We start from the raw sequence: 18,097 nt of genomic DNA, 5'->3' as shown, positions 1-18,097 counted from the left end.
ATAGACTAGACTATAGACTAGACTATAGACTAGACTATAGACTAGACTATAGACTAGACTATAGACTAGACTATAGACTAGACTATAGACTAGACTATAGACTAGACTATAGACTAGACTAACTAGACTAGAGTTTTGGCCTGACATTAGCCCAGACGATGGTCTAAGACTATAGTTTCAAACTCACTCTTTAAAATATACAATTTGATACAATCTCTCTGAAAAATTCTGGTCGTCAGATATTATGAGTAACTGTTTAAAGCAAACATGTTACACAGTTTTAAATAAAACTTTAACTATAAAGATAACGTCACTATAGCTTTTTAGAATAGAAATTTAATTACCAACCAAATACCACCAGCAACAAAATTTATGAAGTTGTCCAAAATTCACTAGTTTCGCCTTAAATGGTCACCTTAAAAGTCATTAATTAATTAAATATATTTATAGGAGATTTGCCTTTTTCATTAAATATTTGTATAATATTTTTTGTTAAATCTTCAAAGTCTATAAACGTACACGGTCTGAAACAAAACAAATAAAACGAGTTTTTTTTTATAAAAAATATATTTATGTATAAACATTTTGGTTTTATTAAAAAAGAATTCAATAATAATAATAATAATAATCGTTTAAAATTTTTACATACTCATTCATAGTTTTAAGCGTTAAAATGAAAAAATTCTTTAACAAAAAAATTATTAAAATATTTTTTTTGTGTTTTAATTATTTAAAAACTGGTTTTTTCACAGTTCTATTTTTACATATTAATTTAATAGTTTTTTTTTTTGTTTAATATTATTCATTTTAAATATTGTACATGTTTTTTATTGTTATTATTTTTGTGTTGGTTTTTTTTATCACATTCTTAGTTTAGTTTATAAAGAAAAATTAAGAAAACTTAATAAAAAATATATTCAGTTTTTAACCAATAGTAAAAAAAATTGTTATTTAAATTTTATGGCATAAATTTGCAAAAGAATTTAAAGAACAAATAAGAAATTTTAAATAAAACTAATAGAAAAAGAAAACTTAAATTTAACACTAGAGAGAACACTTAACACAACGGCCTGAAACTAGTAGAAATCAATAAATTAATTTAATTAAAGACGAATTAATTATTAAAATTAATTATGTTTAACTATTGAATAACCATAGAATACTTCTACGCCGTCTTCATTTTGTAAATATTCCAATTTTGGTGGTGGCAGGGAGAGAGAACGCGCTTCTGGCTCTACAGGCGCCGCTGTTGGTTCAACAGTAGTTGTTGCCATTTCATCTTCTTCCACTACAGTGGTTGAGTGTATATCCGTTTCCGTTGTCTCTTGTTTGTAAGTGTCATCATCATCACCATCTTCAATTTTCACTGTAGTGGTGGTGGCTGTTTGCCCACTTGCATCAACTGTCTGAGTTTGTGCATCATGTTCGGTTGTTGATTCCAATTGTTGCTGTTGTTCTTCCATAAATGCAGCCTGTGTTAAAGGTTCCTGTGTCTGTGTCTGCATTGTGGTGACTGAGTCTTCTTCGTTGTCTTCCTGTTGTTTGACAGTAGTGGTGTCCTTGTGTTCAATAAATGTAACCATTTCTTTTAGCGAGGTTTCAAACGTTGGCTGTGTAATAGCTTCCTCCATTGCCTCTGTAGTTGGGGTTGTTTCTGTGTGGATTTCTTTTATTTGTTCAGAATCTGAATGCAGTGCTGTAGGCTCTTGTATAGGCGCAACTGTGTTTTGTTCATTGTCCGGAACGAGAGAAACACTATTGAGGTCTTTTTGCAAAGTTACATGGGCCAGTAGGGGTGTAGGGGTAGTTTCTGCAATGTCTGTTGAAAAGTTAAAGAAAATATTTAATTATTTATGTATTATATTTGATTGTTTATTTGGTGGTTTAATGCTATACTAGATTTTGATTTAAATTTTTAATAATTCAAAAAATATATATCCATTTTTTGGGGTTTTGTCAGAAACGTTTTTAGGAAATACTATATAGAAGCTTTCTAATTGCTTTAGCTTCCATCGCTTTTTTGCTTGTTTTTTTAGGGAAAGCCTAAAATTTTTTTTTATTTTTTCGGAAATTTCTTAAACATAGGGGTGTTCACCTAGGGTACGAACATCAGACCCATACCATTATATATGATACCCCGAAGAGTTTCAAAAGTTGTTGATCTTTTGTGAATAGAATTTGAAATAGCTTCAGCGCACAGTGGTATAGGAAAAAAAAAAGAGGGAAATAATTCGGTAACTTCTAAACGGTTAATCCGATTTTAATGAAATTTGGTATGCACAAAGAGGAGGTGTTGTCGAGTTTAGGTTTTGAATTTGGACCTTATAGGCCAACCAGGGGCCCGTCGGGGGGTCCTCAAATTAGGACACCTCGGCTATGTTAAATTTTTAAAACGATCCTATTTCTTCATTTGAGTTCCGATTTAAAAAAAATTTCGTATATAGAATCTCCTCATCGAGCACTATAAAAAATGTCGTCGTAGCAGTAAATTATCTCTTATAGTTTAGGAGATATTCGCATTTGAATATTAAAATTTTAAAATTTTTACCGTCCTTACTTTAGTTTTTTTGATAATAGCAGGTCCAAATATTTCCGATTTTCGCCATTTTTTTTTATTTGCTTAACAACAAGTTTATATACCAAGCAGTGAAAGAATTATGTAAAAATCATGACTGAGTCCAAAGTTATAGGCATTTAAATTTAAAAAATTAAAAAAAGGCGATTTTTTGTCATTTTTTTGGGAAAAAAGTATCTTTTTCTTTTTAAGTTATCTAAAAAGTTTCTAAGAAGATGTATATAGAATTTATACTTTTTGGAAAGCTGACTTTACATAAAATACGATAAATGAAACAAAACCTAAAAATTTTTGATACCGAGGGGACCAGGTCCATCCAAAAAAACCCTATTTTTTATGGAAAATTAAATTTTGAGCAAAAATTCTCAAATCGCATAGTCGATATCAAATTATAGTGACCTGTTTTATATGACCCAATATGTTCTTAATCATTTTGTAACGGGTTTCGATAACCCCGCCCCTGGTATGGATATAATAGGCAAAAAACTAAAAAATCCCATTTTTGGGATTTTTTAAAACTTTTTTGGGAATTCCGGGATTTCTAATAAGAAAATTCGAAATTTTGATTTAATTTTGGATTTTAAGTAAAAAAATCTACCTAACTGTAAAATTTCATCAAAAAATATTCATAAATAAAATTTTTATTGCAATTTGAAAAATTTGTATCTTCGCAAAAACTGAATAAAAAACATTTTTTAATTTTTTTTAAAAAAAGTATTCCGCGAATTTTTTAATTTTCAAAAATTATATACAGTTTTGAAAAATAGACAAAATTACCTTTCCATTGATATTTCATCCATATATGTAACAAATTTAAGAGTTAACCTTATGGATGAAAATAATACTGCTAGGCAAATTTTCTAAAAGATGTTGAGTTTTCCCTAATTAATTTGTCACTTAAAAAACATTAGGTAGGCATGTTATATATCAATGGAAAGGTAATTTTGTCTATTTTTCAAAACTGTATATAATTTTTGAAAATTAAAAAATTCGCGGAATACTTTTTTTAAAAAAAATTAAAAAATGTTTTTTATTCAGTTTTTGGGAAGATACAAATTTTTCTAATTGCAATAAAAATTTTATTTATGAATATTTTTTGATGAAATTTTACAGTTAGGTAGATTTTTTTACTTAAAATCCAAAATTAAATCAAAATTTCGAATTTTCTTATTAGAAATCCCGGAATTCCCAAAAAAGTTTTAAAAAATCCCAAAAATGGGATTTTTTAGTTTTTTGCCTATTATATCCATACCAGGGGCGGGGTTATCGAAACCCGTTACAAAATGATTAAGAACATATTGGGTCATATAAAACAGGTCACTATAATTTGATATCGACTATGCGATTTGAGAATTTTTGCTCAAAATTTAATTTTCCATAAAAAATAGGGTTTTTTTGGATGGACCTGGTCCCCTCGGTATCAAAAATTTTTAGGTTTTGTTTCATTTATCGTATTTTATGTAAAGTCAGCTTTCCAAAAAGTATAAATTCTATATACATCTTCTTAGAAACTTTTTAGATAACTTAAAAAGAAAAAGATACTTTTTTCCCAAAAAAATGACAAAAAATCGCCTTTTTTTAATTTTTTAAATTTAAATGCCTATAACTTTGGACTCAGTCATGATTTTTACATAATTCTTTCACTGCTTGGTATATAAACTTGTTGTTAAGCAAATAAAAAAAAAATGGCGAAAATCGGAAATATTTGGACCTGCTATTATCAAAAAAACTAAAGTAAGGACGGTAAAAATTTTAAAATTTTAATATTCAAATGCGAATATCTCCTAAACTATAAGAGATAATTTACTGCTACGACGACATTTTTTATAGTGCTCGATGAGGAGATTCTATATACGAAATTTTTTTTAAATCGGAACTCAAATGAAGAAATAGGATCGTTTTAAAAATTTAACATAGCCGAGGTGTCCTAATTTGAGGACCCCCCGCCGGGCCCCTGGTTGGCCTATAAGGTCCAAATTCAAAACCTAAACTCGACAACACCTCCTCTTTGTGCACACCAAATTTCATTAAAATCGGATTAACCGTTTAGAAGTTACCGAATTATTTCCCTCTTTTTTTTTTTCCTATACCACTGTGCAGCGCTTTCGCTCTTTAATTTAAGTCAGAGAACTGCTCTCGATAGCGCAAACTTTCCCATTCAATTGCTATCATTCTGGTAGATCCCAGTTAGTACCTAGCTGCCTTGAATTCACTTTGTTTTGCCTAAAATATTAACCAGAACACGGGCAGTCAAAAAAGATATGTCTCAGAGTACATAATGTCCCGAAGATTAACAAAACATTCTTAACTACCAAATGACAAGCACTCTAGAATTGAAGCATCTTCTTAATCATATAAAATATAGTTTTTGCTCAGATCTTTTCACTAGTGAATTTAGGGAACTCTTAAAAGATAGTCACTTCCACTGGGCTAACTTGTTGACCCTAATTTATATATATTGAGTTAGTCGGCATCAATGTACTCATCATAAACGAGAGCGAAAAGTACATTCGTTCTCCTTTACACTAGATACTAAGCGGCCATTGACTCCACCTTAGACAGGTCTATCTTAAAATAGCTAGTTATACTCTGCAAGAATTATCGGAGTACATGATCCCAATTGATAATCTAAAAACTACTTTCCTACAAACGTTATTGGAATATATTATCCGTTTGGTAGTCCTAAGCACTTCAGTCATGGACCATGTTTAATTTTTGTAAACAACGTGATCCATAGCTTGCTTTACACAGGAACATATTGGGGATTATGTAATCCCTCAATTTTAGCAAGGGAGAAGTTTTGGTATTAGTCTGATGTAATGGATGGAAGGCTTACGTGGTCATCACCTGTGACATCACATCTTATATGTATATAGATTAATCTTGGATCAGTTCTAGTCTTTTGCGGAGTACTCTATTTGCCCTGTATATGTAGTTAGTAAAGTTGCTAGTTAAAGCGTTAGTAATGTGACTGACTCCTCCTAACCGTTCATTGATTTCTTGGGACTAGCTTAATGTAATATATAAGCTGCTAATTGACTTCCTCTTAGGATATGCCCACATCATAATAACTATTCAGATTTCTAGTAGTGACCTTAATGCCCAATGGAACTTGATCGTGTATGGCACGATGTGCTGAAAACTAAACTTATATCGTTTGGTATAAGACACGAATGCTCTCCCGTATATTTCAAACTTTCTTCGCGAACTTGCCATTCCATAAAAGAAAGTGTTAGTTCTTATGACTATGTCTTGATTTGGGGTTCTTTAGGAATTCATACCGTTTGCCGTGTCGTTATACATATAATAAAATATTGATAGAATTTCCCGATAACTCTAGCATTTAATCGAAAATTCTATCAATACCAAGACCTTTCTTAAAACCAGGAGATAAAGTCCACCTTGTTGTAAATAAAATAGGTTGTATGTTTCATCAAAAATACTTACATTCTGTTGTAGTCTTCACACGTTCAGCACTACTTTCTTTAACAATATTTTCAGCCATAGGAGCTAAAGCTTCTTTTACATCATCATCATTATTAATAGTAGTAACCTCTACGAAACTTTCACCAAATTTAACATCCTCCTGCTCTTGATTTCCACTCTTAATTTCCTCTTCAACTGGTAACATGGTAGTCAAATCGATAGGAGTTTCAGTGGTTTGTTCCATTTTAATCACACTTTCTGGCATTTCTGATAACTGACTAGATTGCTCCTTAACCATTTGCATTTCTGTGCTGGTAGCTACAGGAGATTCTATATAGTTGTCAGCAAATTTGTCTACAAAATTTTGATTTATAACACCAATACGATGAGGTTCTTCAGTTTTAAAAGATTCTTCTAATACAGCATCTGTCTTATCTTGGTTGTCGTCTACATCTGGCATCATAGTCGTATGTTGTTCGGATAAAGTTTGTTGTGTAGTTCCTGCTTCCGTTGTTGTTACTGTAGCTTCATTAAGTTCAGTCTTGAATATTGTTGTGGTGGCGCTGGTGGTCGTTTCTGGTCTCTCATGTTCAGCTCCCCAAACGGTGAACTTTTTGAAAGCTTCTTTAAGATTATTTTGGAACTCCTCGAAATGATGGTGTGTTGTTTCCTCTAAAGCCTTAACAGCCATTTGTAATTCTTCCTCAAACTTTTTGGGTAACATGGTAGTTTCTTCGAGCGATTGTGTTGTGGTAGTGGCGGGTTCTTCTTGATGAGTAGGGGCTGATTTAGTGCTAGGTGCTAAGGTGGTAGTTTCTTGTTGATTGGTTTCCAAAGCAGTTGCATGGCTCTCTTCATATTTGAGTTTTTCCTGTTCTATTAAGGTTTTTAAAGTATTTTCAAATTTATTTAAGGCATGAGTAGTTTCTTCTAAGACAACGACAGGCGAATTGGTGGTGGTAGTTTCTTGTGACATAGGAGCTAAGGTGGTGAACTCTTCAGTTTTGTCAAGGGAATCTTGATTTGGATTTTCACTTCCCTTTTCCTCATTAACTTGAGAGGGTTGTTCACTGTTTGTATTTTCTATAAGTTGTTTATTTTCAACGATTGATTCCTCACCTTGTGATGCTTGAGGTTCTTGTTCCGTCACAGTTTCGTTGGCTTCATTCGTTAATAGCTGTGGTTCAGAGTGATCGTTTGATTTTATGGATTCCACTTCAGCTTCTGGAATGGTAATTACAGCTACTGGTATATATTCAGCATATTTGGCAGATTGTTCCTCCTTCTTGTGTTTAATTTCTTCTGGAGTATGTTGCAAAACTTGTTGGTTGTAGTTCTCACTTTCCTTTGGAATATCTTCCTTATGTTCATGAAGTTCGTCCAAGGTTTTTGTTATATCTTCAGCAGGCTGAGAGAAACTTTCATATTTGCCAAATTGTTCTTCCTCCTTAGGCTTAATATCTTCTGGAGTTTGTTGTAAAACTTGTTGGGTGAAGTTTTCACCTTCCTTATGTTCATGTACTTCGTCCAAGGTTTTTGTTATATCTTCAGCAGGATAAGTGATACTTTCATTCTCAGCTGGAGTTGTTGATGAAACTTCAATGTTTTCATGATTTATAATCGAATATTTTGGAAAATCTCCTTGAAAAGTTACAATGGGAACTTGGGTACTCGAAATTTCTGAATCTTCTTCATTGTTTTGCTCCGCTGAACCAGTTGTTTCCACTACACTTTCATTGGGTTTATCGGTCGCTGTTTCTTGTTCACTTTTATTTGTAGAAAATAAATTGGAAACTGTTTGACCAAAGTTGCTACCAATTTCGGAACCTGCTTCTATTAAGGTCTCTACAGATCGGCCAAAGTTGGAATTTTCAGAATTTTGAGCTAACTCAGAATTGTTGTTCTGATTTTCAGCTAAATTTTCCAACGAAGCAGGAGTTGTCATGATGACTTCCTCAGTTTTATCTTCTATTTGGACCACAGGTGTATCAGTTTTATTGTCTTCCAAATTACCAGCAATTTCGTCGAGTTTTCCCACCAGCACATCTAAAGATTGTTCGAAGTTTGTAGAGGAATCAGTGCTTTCGGCTGCTTCTTTCACTTCTGTGGCAGGGGTAGTTGCTATATTAATGAGCTCGCTTAAAGGCTCGGTTGTTGTGGGAATTTCCTCAACTGGTTTTTCCTCTGGAATCAAGCCCAATTTGCTACCAATTTCCACAACTTCTTCTATAAAGGAATCAACTGCTTCTTTAAAAGTTGGGGCCTGTTCGGAGTTATCTTCATGTTCCGCAACTAATGGTTCTTGAGGTTCCGTCATATTTTCTTGCATAACGACTGGTGCTTCAGGATTAATTAAATTTTCCGTAGCTGCATGTATCATTGAAGCATCAAATCTTAATTCATCAGCTGCTTTTCCTATGCTACTACCAATATCTGTTACTTGATTTATGAAAGAATCTACAGTCTCTTTTAAGGCAGGAGTTTCACTGGATGTCTCTACTGGGTAACGATATGTTGTCTCCTCCATTGTAGATTGTTTGTCAACATTATTATTGATTTCAATGGGTGTAGACGAAATTTTTTCAGTTGTGGGAGTATAAGATTCTCCTAAATCATTAACGCTTGTCGACTCTTGATTACTTGCTGAAATTTCAGTCTGTTCCAGATTGCCTGTGTCTTCAATAGCTTTGTCTAGGAAATTTTCAACTAATTTTTCGGATAGATTATAAATTTGTTCCACATTTTCGTTTAAATTTTCCACAATTGTTGGGGTATTTGGAGTAGTAGTTTCAGGGTTAGATGCTTGAGTAGTATGTTCAACATTATTTTCAGAATCGGTAGAAACTTGTTCTGTTTCAAGTGCATTTAAAGTTCTTAAATTATTTTCTGTCATTTGGTCGGTTTTCTCTACAGATGTTTCCGTGGGCTCCACTGAAGTGTCTACATTTGTTGGGATAGTAATGACATCCTTAACAGTTTCTTCTTCCATTGAGGATTTCACATCGTTGTAGACAAATTCAGTAACTGCTGGTTCCGATAATATAATTTCTTCATTATTTCTAGACTCAGCATCGGCTGGCATTACATGCTCACTGCTGGAATGAACAGCATCTATAATTTCTGTTGAAATCTCTACTGGACTTTGAGTGGTTAGGGAAATCTCTTCAGGTTTAGTTTCCTCATGAGATATAATCGTATCAGAGTTTTTAATTGCACTAATTTGATCTCCATTTACCTCTGTTGTGGGAACTACTTCAGAAATTTGTTCGGTTGTTACTTTTTCAAAATTTGATTCCTTAACATTTTCTCTTTCAGCTGTAAAGTTTTGCAAATCTGCGGAGGTTTTCTGAGCATTCTCATTAAGACTTTCACTTAAATGTGAAAAGGTGCTGTTGATCTCATCTTCTGCTGTTTTAAGCAAAGTATCTGCTTGTTCAATGGTGCCATTTAAATTGTTATTAATGGAACCGTTTAAAATATTTTGATCCACTTGAAAATCATCTTTGGCTTCCAACAGATCTATGGGTGCAGCCCAAATGTTGGTGAAAAGTTTTAGAATTAAAAGCAGCAGAAACCAATTCATTTTTCAATAATTGTTTTAATATTTTTTTTTAATTTTAATGTCACCAAGTTTTTCTATAACACTGTGTTGCCAAATGTAGTTTTTGAAATCCAGAGCCGTTTTAATTTTTGTTTAATTTATTTGTTGTTTTAAATTAGTTGATATTTTTCCGAAAAATCTGTTGAAATTAGATAAAATAATAATTAGATTTATAGGAAGGACGAAAATTTTAATTTGTTTAAATATAATGTTTATATTTATTGTTATTTTTATCACTTTTTTGAATTTTTGTTTATTTTGTCATCAATTAATATTAATTTATATGATCAAAATTATATAAAACGTCAAATGTCAGTTGGAAATTTTACCCGATTTTAGTACCAAACAAACCAAACCAACAGGAGGGGTCTATTTTCAACATTTATTTTGATAAATGATATATAATTGTAAACTCCCTAACTAGGCTTATGTCATATTTTTTCCCGATTGGACCAGTCATATCTAATTTCCGAAAAGGATATTATGCCCTACTGTACATCTACATACATATATACAAATTGATGTGTTTGTATGTATATATGTATGTATGTTTATTTGAAGTCGACTAAACGGCTAAACTGATTTTCTTTAAAAACAGTATGTTCATATATGCCTGGAAGGAAAAATAGGCTATTTTTAGAGTGCGAGATGCCACGCCCACTTACTATAACTTACAAATAACTATTAAAAGCCTTATATCTCGGAAACTGGTACAACTTGAGTCCGGACTACATTGCCACCTACATACATGAACATTCTGGGAAAAGATGGACGAACTAGCAATAGTGGGTGTGGCACATCCCACACCTATATTGCTAACGAATACTAAATGCCGTAAATTTGGAAAACTATAACAGCTACAGTTCCCAAATTTTGTACAATAAACTTTAGTGTCAATATGAAATTTTTTGTGCAATAATGGCCGGATCACGTCCCATATAAGGTTAGTACCAAAATTCGTATATCTGGAAAACTATAAAATTTGGAGTGCTCAAATTTTATCCGAACCACTTTGATATAAATATAAATATTTAAGACAAATATGGGCGGACTAGAAAAAGGGGTCGTGGTACATCCCATATGAATTATATATAAAAATTCGTATATCGGGGAAAGTATTGCAGCTAGAATATTCAAATTTTGCACAAACAATTTGTACATCCATGTAAGTATTTGCCTAATAATTTGACGGATTATGGGACATGGTATCTCTCATATGAATTAAATTAAAATATCGTATATCGAGGAAACTATTATAGATAGAATGCTCATAAATTTTCATGAACATTTTTGACATTAATGTAAACATTTATCTAATAAATTGGTGGTTCAGACTCCCACTTTATCAATTCTGCAACACGTTCCACTAGAAAGGGTTCCTTTAAAAATGATTCTATTAGAATCGTTTTTTAGCAAAAAACTAATGCTCACGATAATTTTGAGAACAGGTTACTATTTCGTAAATTCTATAAAAGGTTCCACTAGACCCGATACCTCTGAAACTGGTTTCACTAGAATCTGTTGTTTTTTTATCAATTTATTACAGTGTTTCTAGGGTAGCAAAGCACACTGGGTATAGGTAGTAATAAATAAGACCAAAAAACTCTTAAAGAAAAAGATCTAAGTATAATTGGTGCAAATTTCGGAAGATATCGGTTTCAAATTTTGACATGAAATCCTCTCTATCTATAAATCGAATATAAGCCTGGTAGACCGGAGATGGTGGACTCGTTTTCCATCTGAGCCACTGGTAAAGGAGCGTACTACAGGCCCGATAAAAGCCTTGGTGTAGTTCTTTGGATTTTAAGTATCGGAATAGATTAAATGAATTTATTGTTATTTATTATTTATCACGATTTATTTGCAATTGGTTACACTGTGCAGCAGTTAAAGGTTACATTTTCATAAAACGGGGATTTAATTAAAATATTTAATTTTTTTATTAATAAAAACACGATTTTTTCTATTTTTAAATATTTTTTATCTTAAACTTTAAATATTTTTGTTTAATTTTAACGGTATCTTTTTTTTGTTTTAAATTAAATTGATTTACAATTGTTTTAATAAAATACCAGTTTTGCTTGTTCTGTTTATTTTTTTTTTAATTTTAACAAAAATTGTTTAACATTTATTTTATTTATTTAATTTTATATTAAAACTTAATATTTTTTTAAAAAAATATAAAATTTTTTTTACACTTTAAAATTTTCAATTTCATGTAAATTATGTTTTAATTACAGTATTTGCTTTTTTTTATTTCAATAAACTTTATTTTTTTCACCCGTTCTTCCGTATTTGTAAATCTTGTCGTTTTAACATTTAATCGCTTTTAGGTTTTAACAAATTTTCTACTCGTTTTAAATAAATCTACTTTATTATATTTATTTTCTTTGTATACAAAATTGTTGTATTTAATATATATTTTTACTTTTTTCTGTTGTTGTTTTAATCTTTTTCATATATTTATATATTTTCTTGTTCAAACTCAACACAACGTGCAGCCACTTTGGTATCAGGTTTTTGTCTGACTAGTTGAATTTACTTTGAGGAACTAAACCGCATGTTTGGAATTTTAGCGTTTTTATGCTCATTTAAAAAAAAAATTATACAAAAAGAAAAAAATTATACAAAATTGTCAAGAAAACAAAGACACTACAACGGCGGCTATAATACCAATAAAATATGTATGTTTAAAGTTTAAGCCCCAAATCAAAGAAAATATGATGGTGATCGTTTTAATTATAACCCGATCTGTTTGCAAAAATGTATGTAAATTTTTTAAATCTGCCGTTAAAGAAAAGCTTTTCCTTTAACTTTTGTTTTAATTGTTGGATTTAAATATTATCATATGTTAAAAATATATCTAACGGTTTTTTTTTCTTAAATCTCAAGCCGGTTTTTGTGCTCTCAAAATGTTCTCTTGTGTTCTCAGAATGGTTTTGAAATTAATGAAAATATTGTTGAAATTTTATTTTTCAATTTTATAGTTTAAACTTGTAAAAATTCACTTTTCTTTACATATTTTCAAACCAGTTTTACACGAGTTTTTTGTATTTTTTTGCATTTTAACATTTGTAATTCTTTGACTGCGTTCCAAACCACCTTTTAGTTCGTGCCATACAATTGGAAATATTGGGTTGGTGCACAAGTAATTGACAAATTTGCAAATTTTACTGGACTACACATCATGTCGTTTTCTGAATTGATTTAACGATGTCCGTCCGTCCGTCCGTCCGTCTGTCTGTCTGTCTGTCTGTCTGTCTGTCTGTCTGTCTGTCTGTCTGTCCATCCATCCATCCGTTTGTCTGTCTGTGTGTCCATGAAATAAAACTGTAAATCGAAATTTTCAATATAATTTGGTTTAAGGACGAAGCCTATTTCATATTGTTAAAATCATTCCGAATTTTTCATAGTCTCTTTCAGTAAATCTGTTTTTCATCAATAACTTTATTTACATTACAACTAAACGAAATCACCTTTTCTCCCATCTAACTAAATTCTTGTTTTTTGTCTTTATTATTATTATTTATTTAATTTTTTCCTTTAATATAAAAAAAAACAAACCCATTCAATCAATACTAATAAATTTGCTAATATTGCTTTGCCTTCGTTAAAAGTCATATTCTTAGAAAATGTGGCTACTAATGTGGACTTTTGTAAGAAATAACTGCTAAAATTAAACGAAACAAAAGTATATTAAAACTAGTTTTAACCGCCAAATATGTTTATAATCTCGCAACGAATGACTCAGTTTATTTGTTGTACAATCATAATATTTTAAAGAATTTAATAGTTGATATATTAATATTTGTATTAACAAGATCGGCAGCTTGCTGGTCTGTCTGGTGTTAAGATATTAGGGGGATTGTTTTTATAGGTTTAGATTGCTCGCAGAAACATATGCTGAATGTTTTCTATCTGTGAAAACTCTGTAGACCAACCGTCTATTCGTCTGTATAGAAGCTTAAAGAGATAATAGACATGACCTAAATTTCCTATTTATAAGTTTTTTTTTGGTTTGGTGTATTGGTTGTAATCGCTCAAAAAGGACTTAGAACTAAATGGATATATACCATTAAAAGAAATTGGGAAGGTTGGAGTCTTAACAAGGAAAATTAGAATTCAAAATTCTACGTTATTTACTTGAAGTCAAAACAATTTGAGGATCGTCAAACCTATACATTAGACGACCGTCTACTAAACAAAAGAATATTGTTCACTTTATACAATAGACTAATCTATACACTAGACACTAAATAGTACATTTTAGACATTAAAGGATCGTCACTCTCTATACATAATGACCAACTAATCTCTACACTAGACGATCTATCTATCTATCTATCTATCTATCTATCTATCTATCTATCTATCTATCTATCTATCTATCTATCTATCTATCTATCTATCTATCTATCTATCTATCTATCTATCTATCTATCTATCTATCTATCTATCTATCTATCTATCTATCTATCTATCTATCTATCTATCTATCTATCTATCTATCTATCTATCTATCTATCTATCTATCTATCTATCTATCTATCTATCTATCTATCTATCTATCTATCTATCTATCTATCTATCTATCTATCTATCTATCTATCTATCTATCTATCTATCTATCTATCTATCTATCTATCTATCTATCTATCTATCTATCTATCTATCTATCTATCTATCTATCTATCTATCTATCTATCTATCTATCTATCTATCTATCTATCTATCTATCTATCTATCTATCTATCTATCTATCTATCTATCTATCTATCTATCTATCTATCTATCTATCTATCTATCTATCTATCTATCTATCTATCTATCTATCTATCTATCTATCTATCTATCTATCTATCTATCTATCTATCTATCTATCTATCTATCTATCTATCTATCTATCTATCTATCTATCTATCTATCTATCTATCTATCTATCTATCTATCTATCTATCTATCTATCTATCTATCTATTACTATCTATCTATCTATCTATCTATCTATCTATCACTATAGTATCGTCCAGTGTAAAGATCAAGAAGATTGTTTCGTCTATTCTATACACTGTAGTATCGTCCACTAAATAATAAAATATCGTTTACTCTATGCACTGGACGATCATGTACTTAAAAAAGTTTCAAAGAATATAAAAATAAAACGGTCAAGTCAATAGAGCTGATAACAGTTTTTATATAAAATCTACTTAAATCAAATTCCAAAACAGAGTGGATATTCATTAACACTTTTTAAACGATCAAGAAATTTTTTTTGAAAAACGCAAAAATTCGATAATTTTTCAAAAGTATTTCCCATCTCCGAGATAATATATTCAGGTTCTTTTCATCATAAAATGTTATATTTGATCTTGAAAAAATTTTATGTTTTAATTTATTGATTTTGACATGTTTTTTTCTATTAAATTAAAATCATCAGATTCATCAAATCATTTCTCTGGCATTTAACTTCCCAAACAATTTGTTGACCTTTAAAGATAAGACAAAAATTTCCACCTTTCTAAATCAAGTTTAGGTTTTAAACATACACTCACACCAAATACAAATAGTTTACACACAGGTGATTCAAACTTTATGAAATTACAATTCCAGTGAATTGTACAAACCGGTAGACAAAAAAAAAAACTACACTATAAAGTATACTTGTAAATAAAGCTAGTTAGACCAAGCGCTTAACTTAACTAAAATCCAAAAAAAAAAAATTATTTAATTCAAATTTCAATAATAATTTGACAATATTTTATTGTTGTTATTTCGCCGTCCAACTAGACATGAAAGAGGTGAATGAATAAAAAAACTAAATCCAGTTTGTTAAGAAAAATACAAACAAAACCGAGTTATTGCAAAAACTATTTACTTTATTGTGTTTTTTTCTTTCTTGGTGGATTAATACCTATTTAGTGTTGTTAATGTTAAGGTAACAAACCAACACACCTTTATTTACTGATAAAAGACACATTTATCATTAATTCACAATAATGATTGGCACACATTCACACTTACTTGAATTGGGTTCGTAAGACCAATAGGAATAAACAAAATCGCTTAAAGCAAATGCATTATTAGATGATGAAAACGACAAAAACGCAAAGTAAATAAATAGACTAAAATAATGCCAATGAATGAGTTTGTTGTTGTATTAATTAATTGAAAAACTGTGGAATTAATTTAAAAGTTATTAGGGGTGTTCAGCGAGATTTGTTGATATTTATCTTACTGTAAACTCATCTTTATAAAACACGGCTAGTTTGTGAAAAGCTTCTTTTCTGAAGAAAGATTTTTCAACACATACAGAGATAAGTTTGCTTAATTCTGTCAATATTTCAAACTTTTAATAAATAGGCGATCATGCGCTAAACAGAAGAAGATCATATACTAGTAACGTCATCTACTCTTTACATTGTCTTTTTCATACACTACATGACAATCTAATTTGTACACTAGATGCTAGTTAAATCCATACATTAGACGATCATTGACTAAACAATAGAATATCGTTTACTTTATACAGTGATCGAACGAATAACCTATACACTAGACGATAGTCTATTCTATACCCTAGAGGATCGTCAACTCTCTACACTAGAAGAACATCTAATCTCTAAACTTGAAGACCGTGTACTCTATTAATTAGAGCAGCGGTTCCCATCGATTTTTACTTCGCGGACCCCTTGAAGAACTTATTTAATTTCGCGGACCCACATACATATTTTGATATCTTATTGTTCTAAATAATTGTCCATCCGAAAATTGACCTAGTTCATTAATTCCTAGGTCTAATAAATGTAGAGATGTCATATCTATAAAATATTCCCGTACTTTGCGAATATATAATATTTCAGATAGGTTTTCAATTGCATGTTTTGAAGATAGAATGACTTCTTTGTTGATATGTTAACATGATGTTTAATTTTATGATCGTGAGATCTTTCATGTTCATTTTTCTTCAAGGTAGCGAAAAGGTTTCTTTATCAAATATTGTCACATGTGCTTAAGGAGTCACGTTTCAAAAATTTGTTGCGATTGCAAAGGGTGAACTGAGTAAGTGAGCTAAGTTTTCGGGAAAATAATATAAGAAAGTTGGACTTCTTCTATGTTGTTGCGGAATGCGTTATCCGCATAATATATGATTTGAACTCTTTGTTAAAGTACTGTGAATTTGGAACTTAAATTTGAATTTTAAAATACCAACGAATTATTTTACTTCATGGTTTTTGGCTACATATTTACGCGAAACGCTATGGATTTTCTGATGTTAATTTAATAATATGTATTGGTCAACAAAATCAAGTTAAAATCTGTGTATCACGTCGGATTGGAATATTTATAAAGATATACATAAAGAGTCACCTCTGTTTTGGAAATATATAATTTTAGTCCTTTCAAACAAGAACACTTTTGCTTACAATTTGATAAACTTAAATCTGTAATAAGCTTGTCTTTGAATTAAACTTCATACTCCGGTACCAGTATCCCTAATTTAATTGTAAGGCAGAGTATTATTTGTCTGAAATAAAAACCATTATTTCAGTACATATACAGGAAATAAAAATTACAAATCACGCAATACTTTATTTATAAAAGTTATACAATAAATTTGTAGGGCCTAGCTTCTTCCTGATAAACAACCGAAGAAATAAAATTAAAAAAGTCACCAAAAAATTTGGGAGATATTTGTACATACATACATATAAAAGCAGAATATTGTTTATTCATGGTTTTTTTCGTTCGTCTTCGCGGACCCCCTAGGATTTTACTACGGACCACTAGGGGTCCGCGGACCCCCATTTGGGAACCGTTGAATTAGAGAATCGTCTACTAAACAGTAGAAGATTGTTTACTCTATACACTGAGCGATCTTCTGCTTCTATACACTATAGCATCGTCCACTAAACAATACAATATCGTGTACGCTATACAGTTAATGATCATGTCCTCTTGACACTAGATTGTCTATGCTTTGTACTACAGGATCAATCATCTAATTCATAACTAGATGATAGTCTATACACTACACAATCGATTCCTATATATGGTAGACGATTGTCTGCTCTATATTCTAGACGATCACAATACTAGAAGATCGTGTACACTATATCATTTTTTTATAGAAGATCGTGTATTTTATAATGGGAATCGTCGACTTAGACTTCATGCACTAGATGATAGTCTACTCTACTCTACTTTATACACTGGATGAGGATCGTTATATACTAGAGGATCGTTAACTTCAAACACTAGATGATCGCCTACTCTATACACTAGGCGATCGTCTGCTCTATATTGTAGAGAATCGTCTACTCTATACATTAATTTCTATTATATAATGTTAAGTCGCTGGTATGACTCTGTACTATGAACGATCTTTAATTCTTTACTTTAGAGGATCATCTACTCTATACCATACTCTAAGCGATCGTCTACCACTTGTAAGCAGTAGATTATCATCTACCATAGACACAAGATCGTTTATTCTAT

General features: G+C 30.9%; 1 protein-coding gene across 1 annotated transcript; it reads right to left on the bottom strand.

Annotated features, from left to right (window-relative positions):
* Positions 1–576: 576 nt before the first annotated feature.
* On the bottom strand, positions 577–12,164 carry LOC119609729 (probable GPI-anchored adhesin-like protein PGA55). Its single transcript, XM_037964622.1, has 3 exons — positions 12,031–12,164; positions 6,023–9,741; positions 577–1,819 (listed from the first exon to the last, which is right to left on the bottom strand). The coding sequence occupies exons 2-3, from the start codon at positions 9,582–9,584 to the stop codon at positions 1,128–1,130; spliced, it is 4,254 nt and encodes a 1,417-aa protein (XP_037820550.1). The 5' UTR covers positions 9,585–9,741; positions 12,031–12,164; the 3' UTR covers positions 577–1,127.
* Between the last annotated feature and the right edge of the window lie 5,933 nt (positions 12,165–18,097).

The sequence above is a fragment of the Lucilia sericata genome, unplaced genomic scaffold (genome assembly GCF_015586225.1).
Source record: "Lucilia sericata isolate MDLA Ls3-8-SP2 unplaced genomic scaffold, ASM1558622v1 Contig001048F_arrow, whole genome shotgun sequence".
Classification (NCBI taxonomy): Eukaryota; Metazoa; Arthropoda; class Insecta; order Diptera; family Calliphoridae; genus Lucilia; species Lucilia sericata.
The sequence above is the reverse complement of the archived record's forward strand: the minus strand, read 5'-3'. Positions and strand labels throughout refer to the sequence as shown.

Coding starts and splice junctions, on each gene's coding strand:
- LOC119609729 (XM_037964622.1), bottom strand. CDS start 9,584: ATGAATTGGTTTCTGCTGCTTTTAATTCTAAAACTTTTCACCAACATT. Junction 1,820..6,022: donor TGTGAAGACTACAACAGAAT/GTAAGTATTTTT, acceptor ACTTTTCAACAG/ACATTGCAGAAACTACCCCT.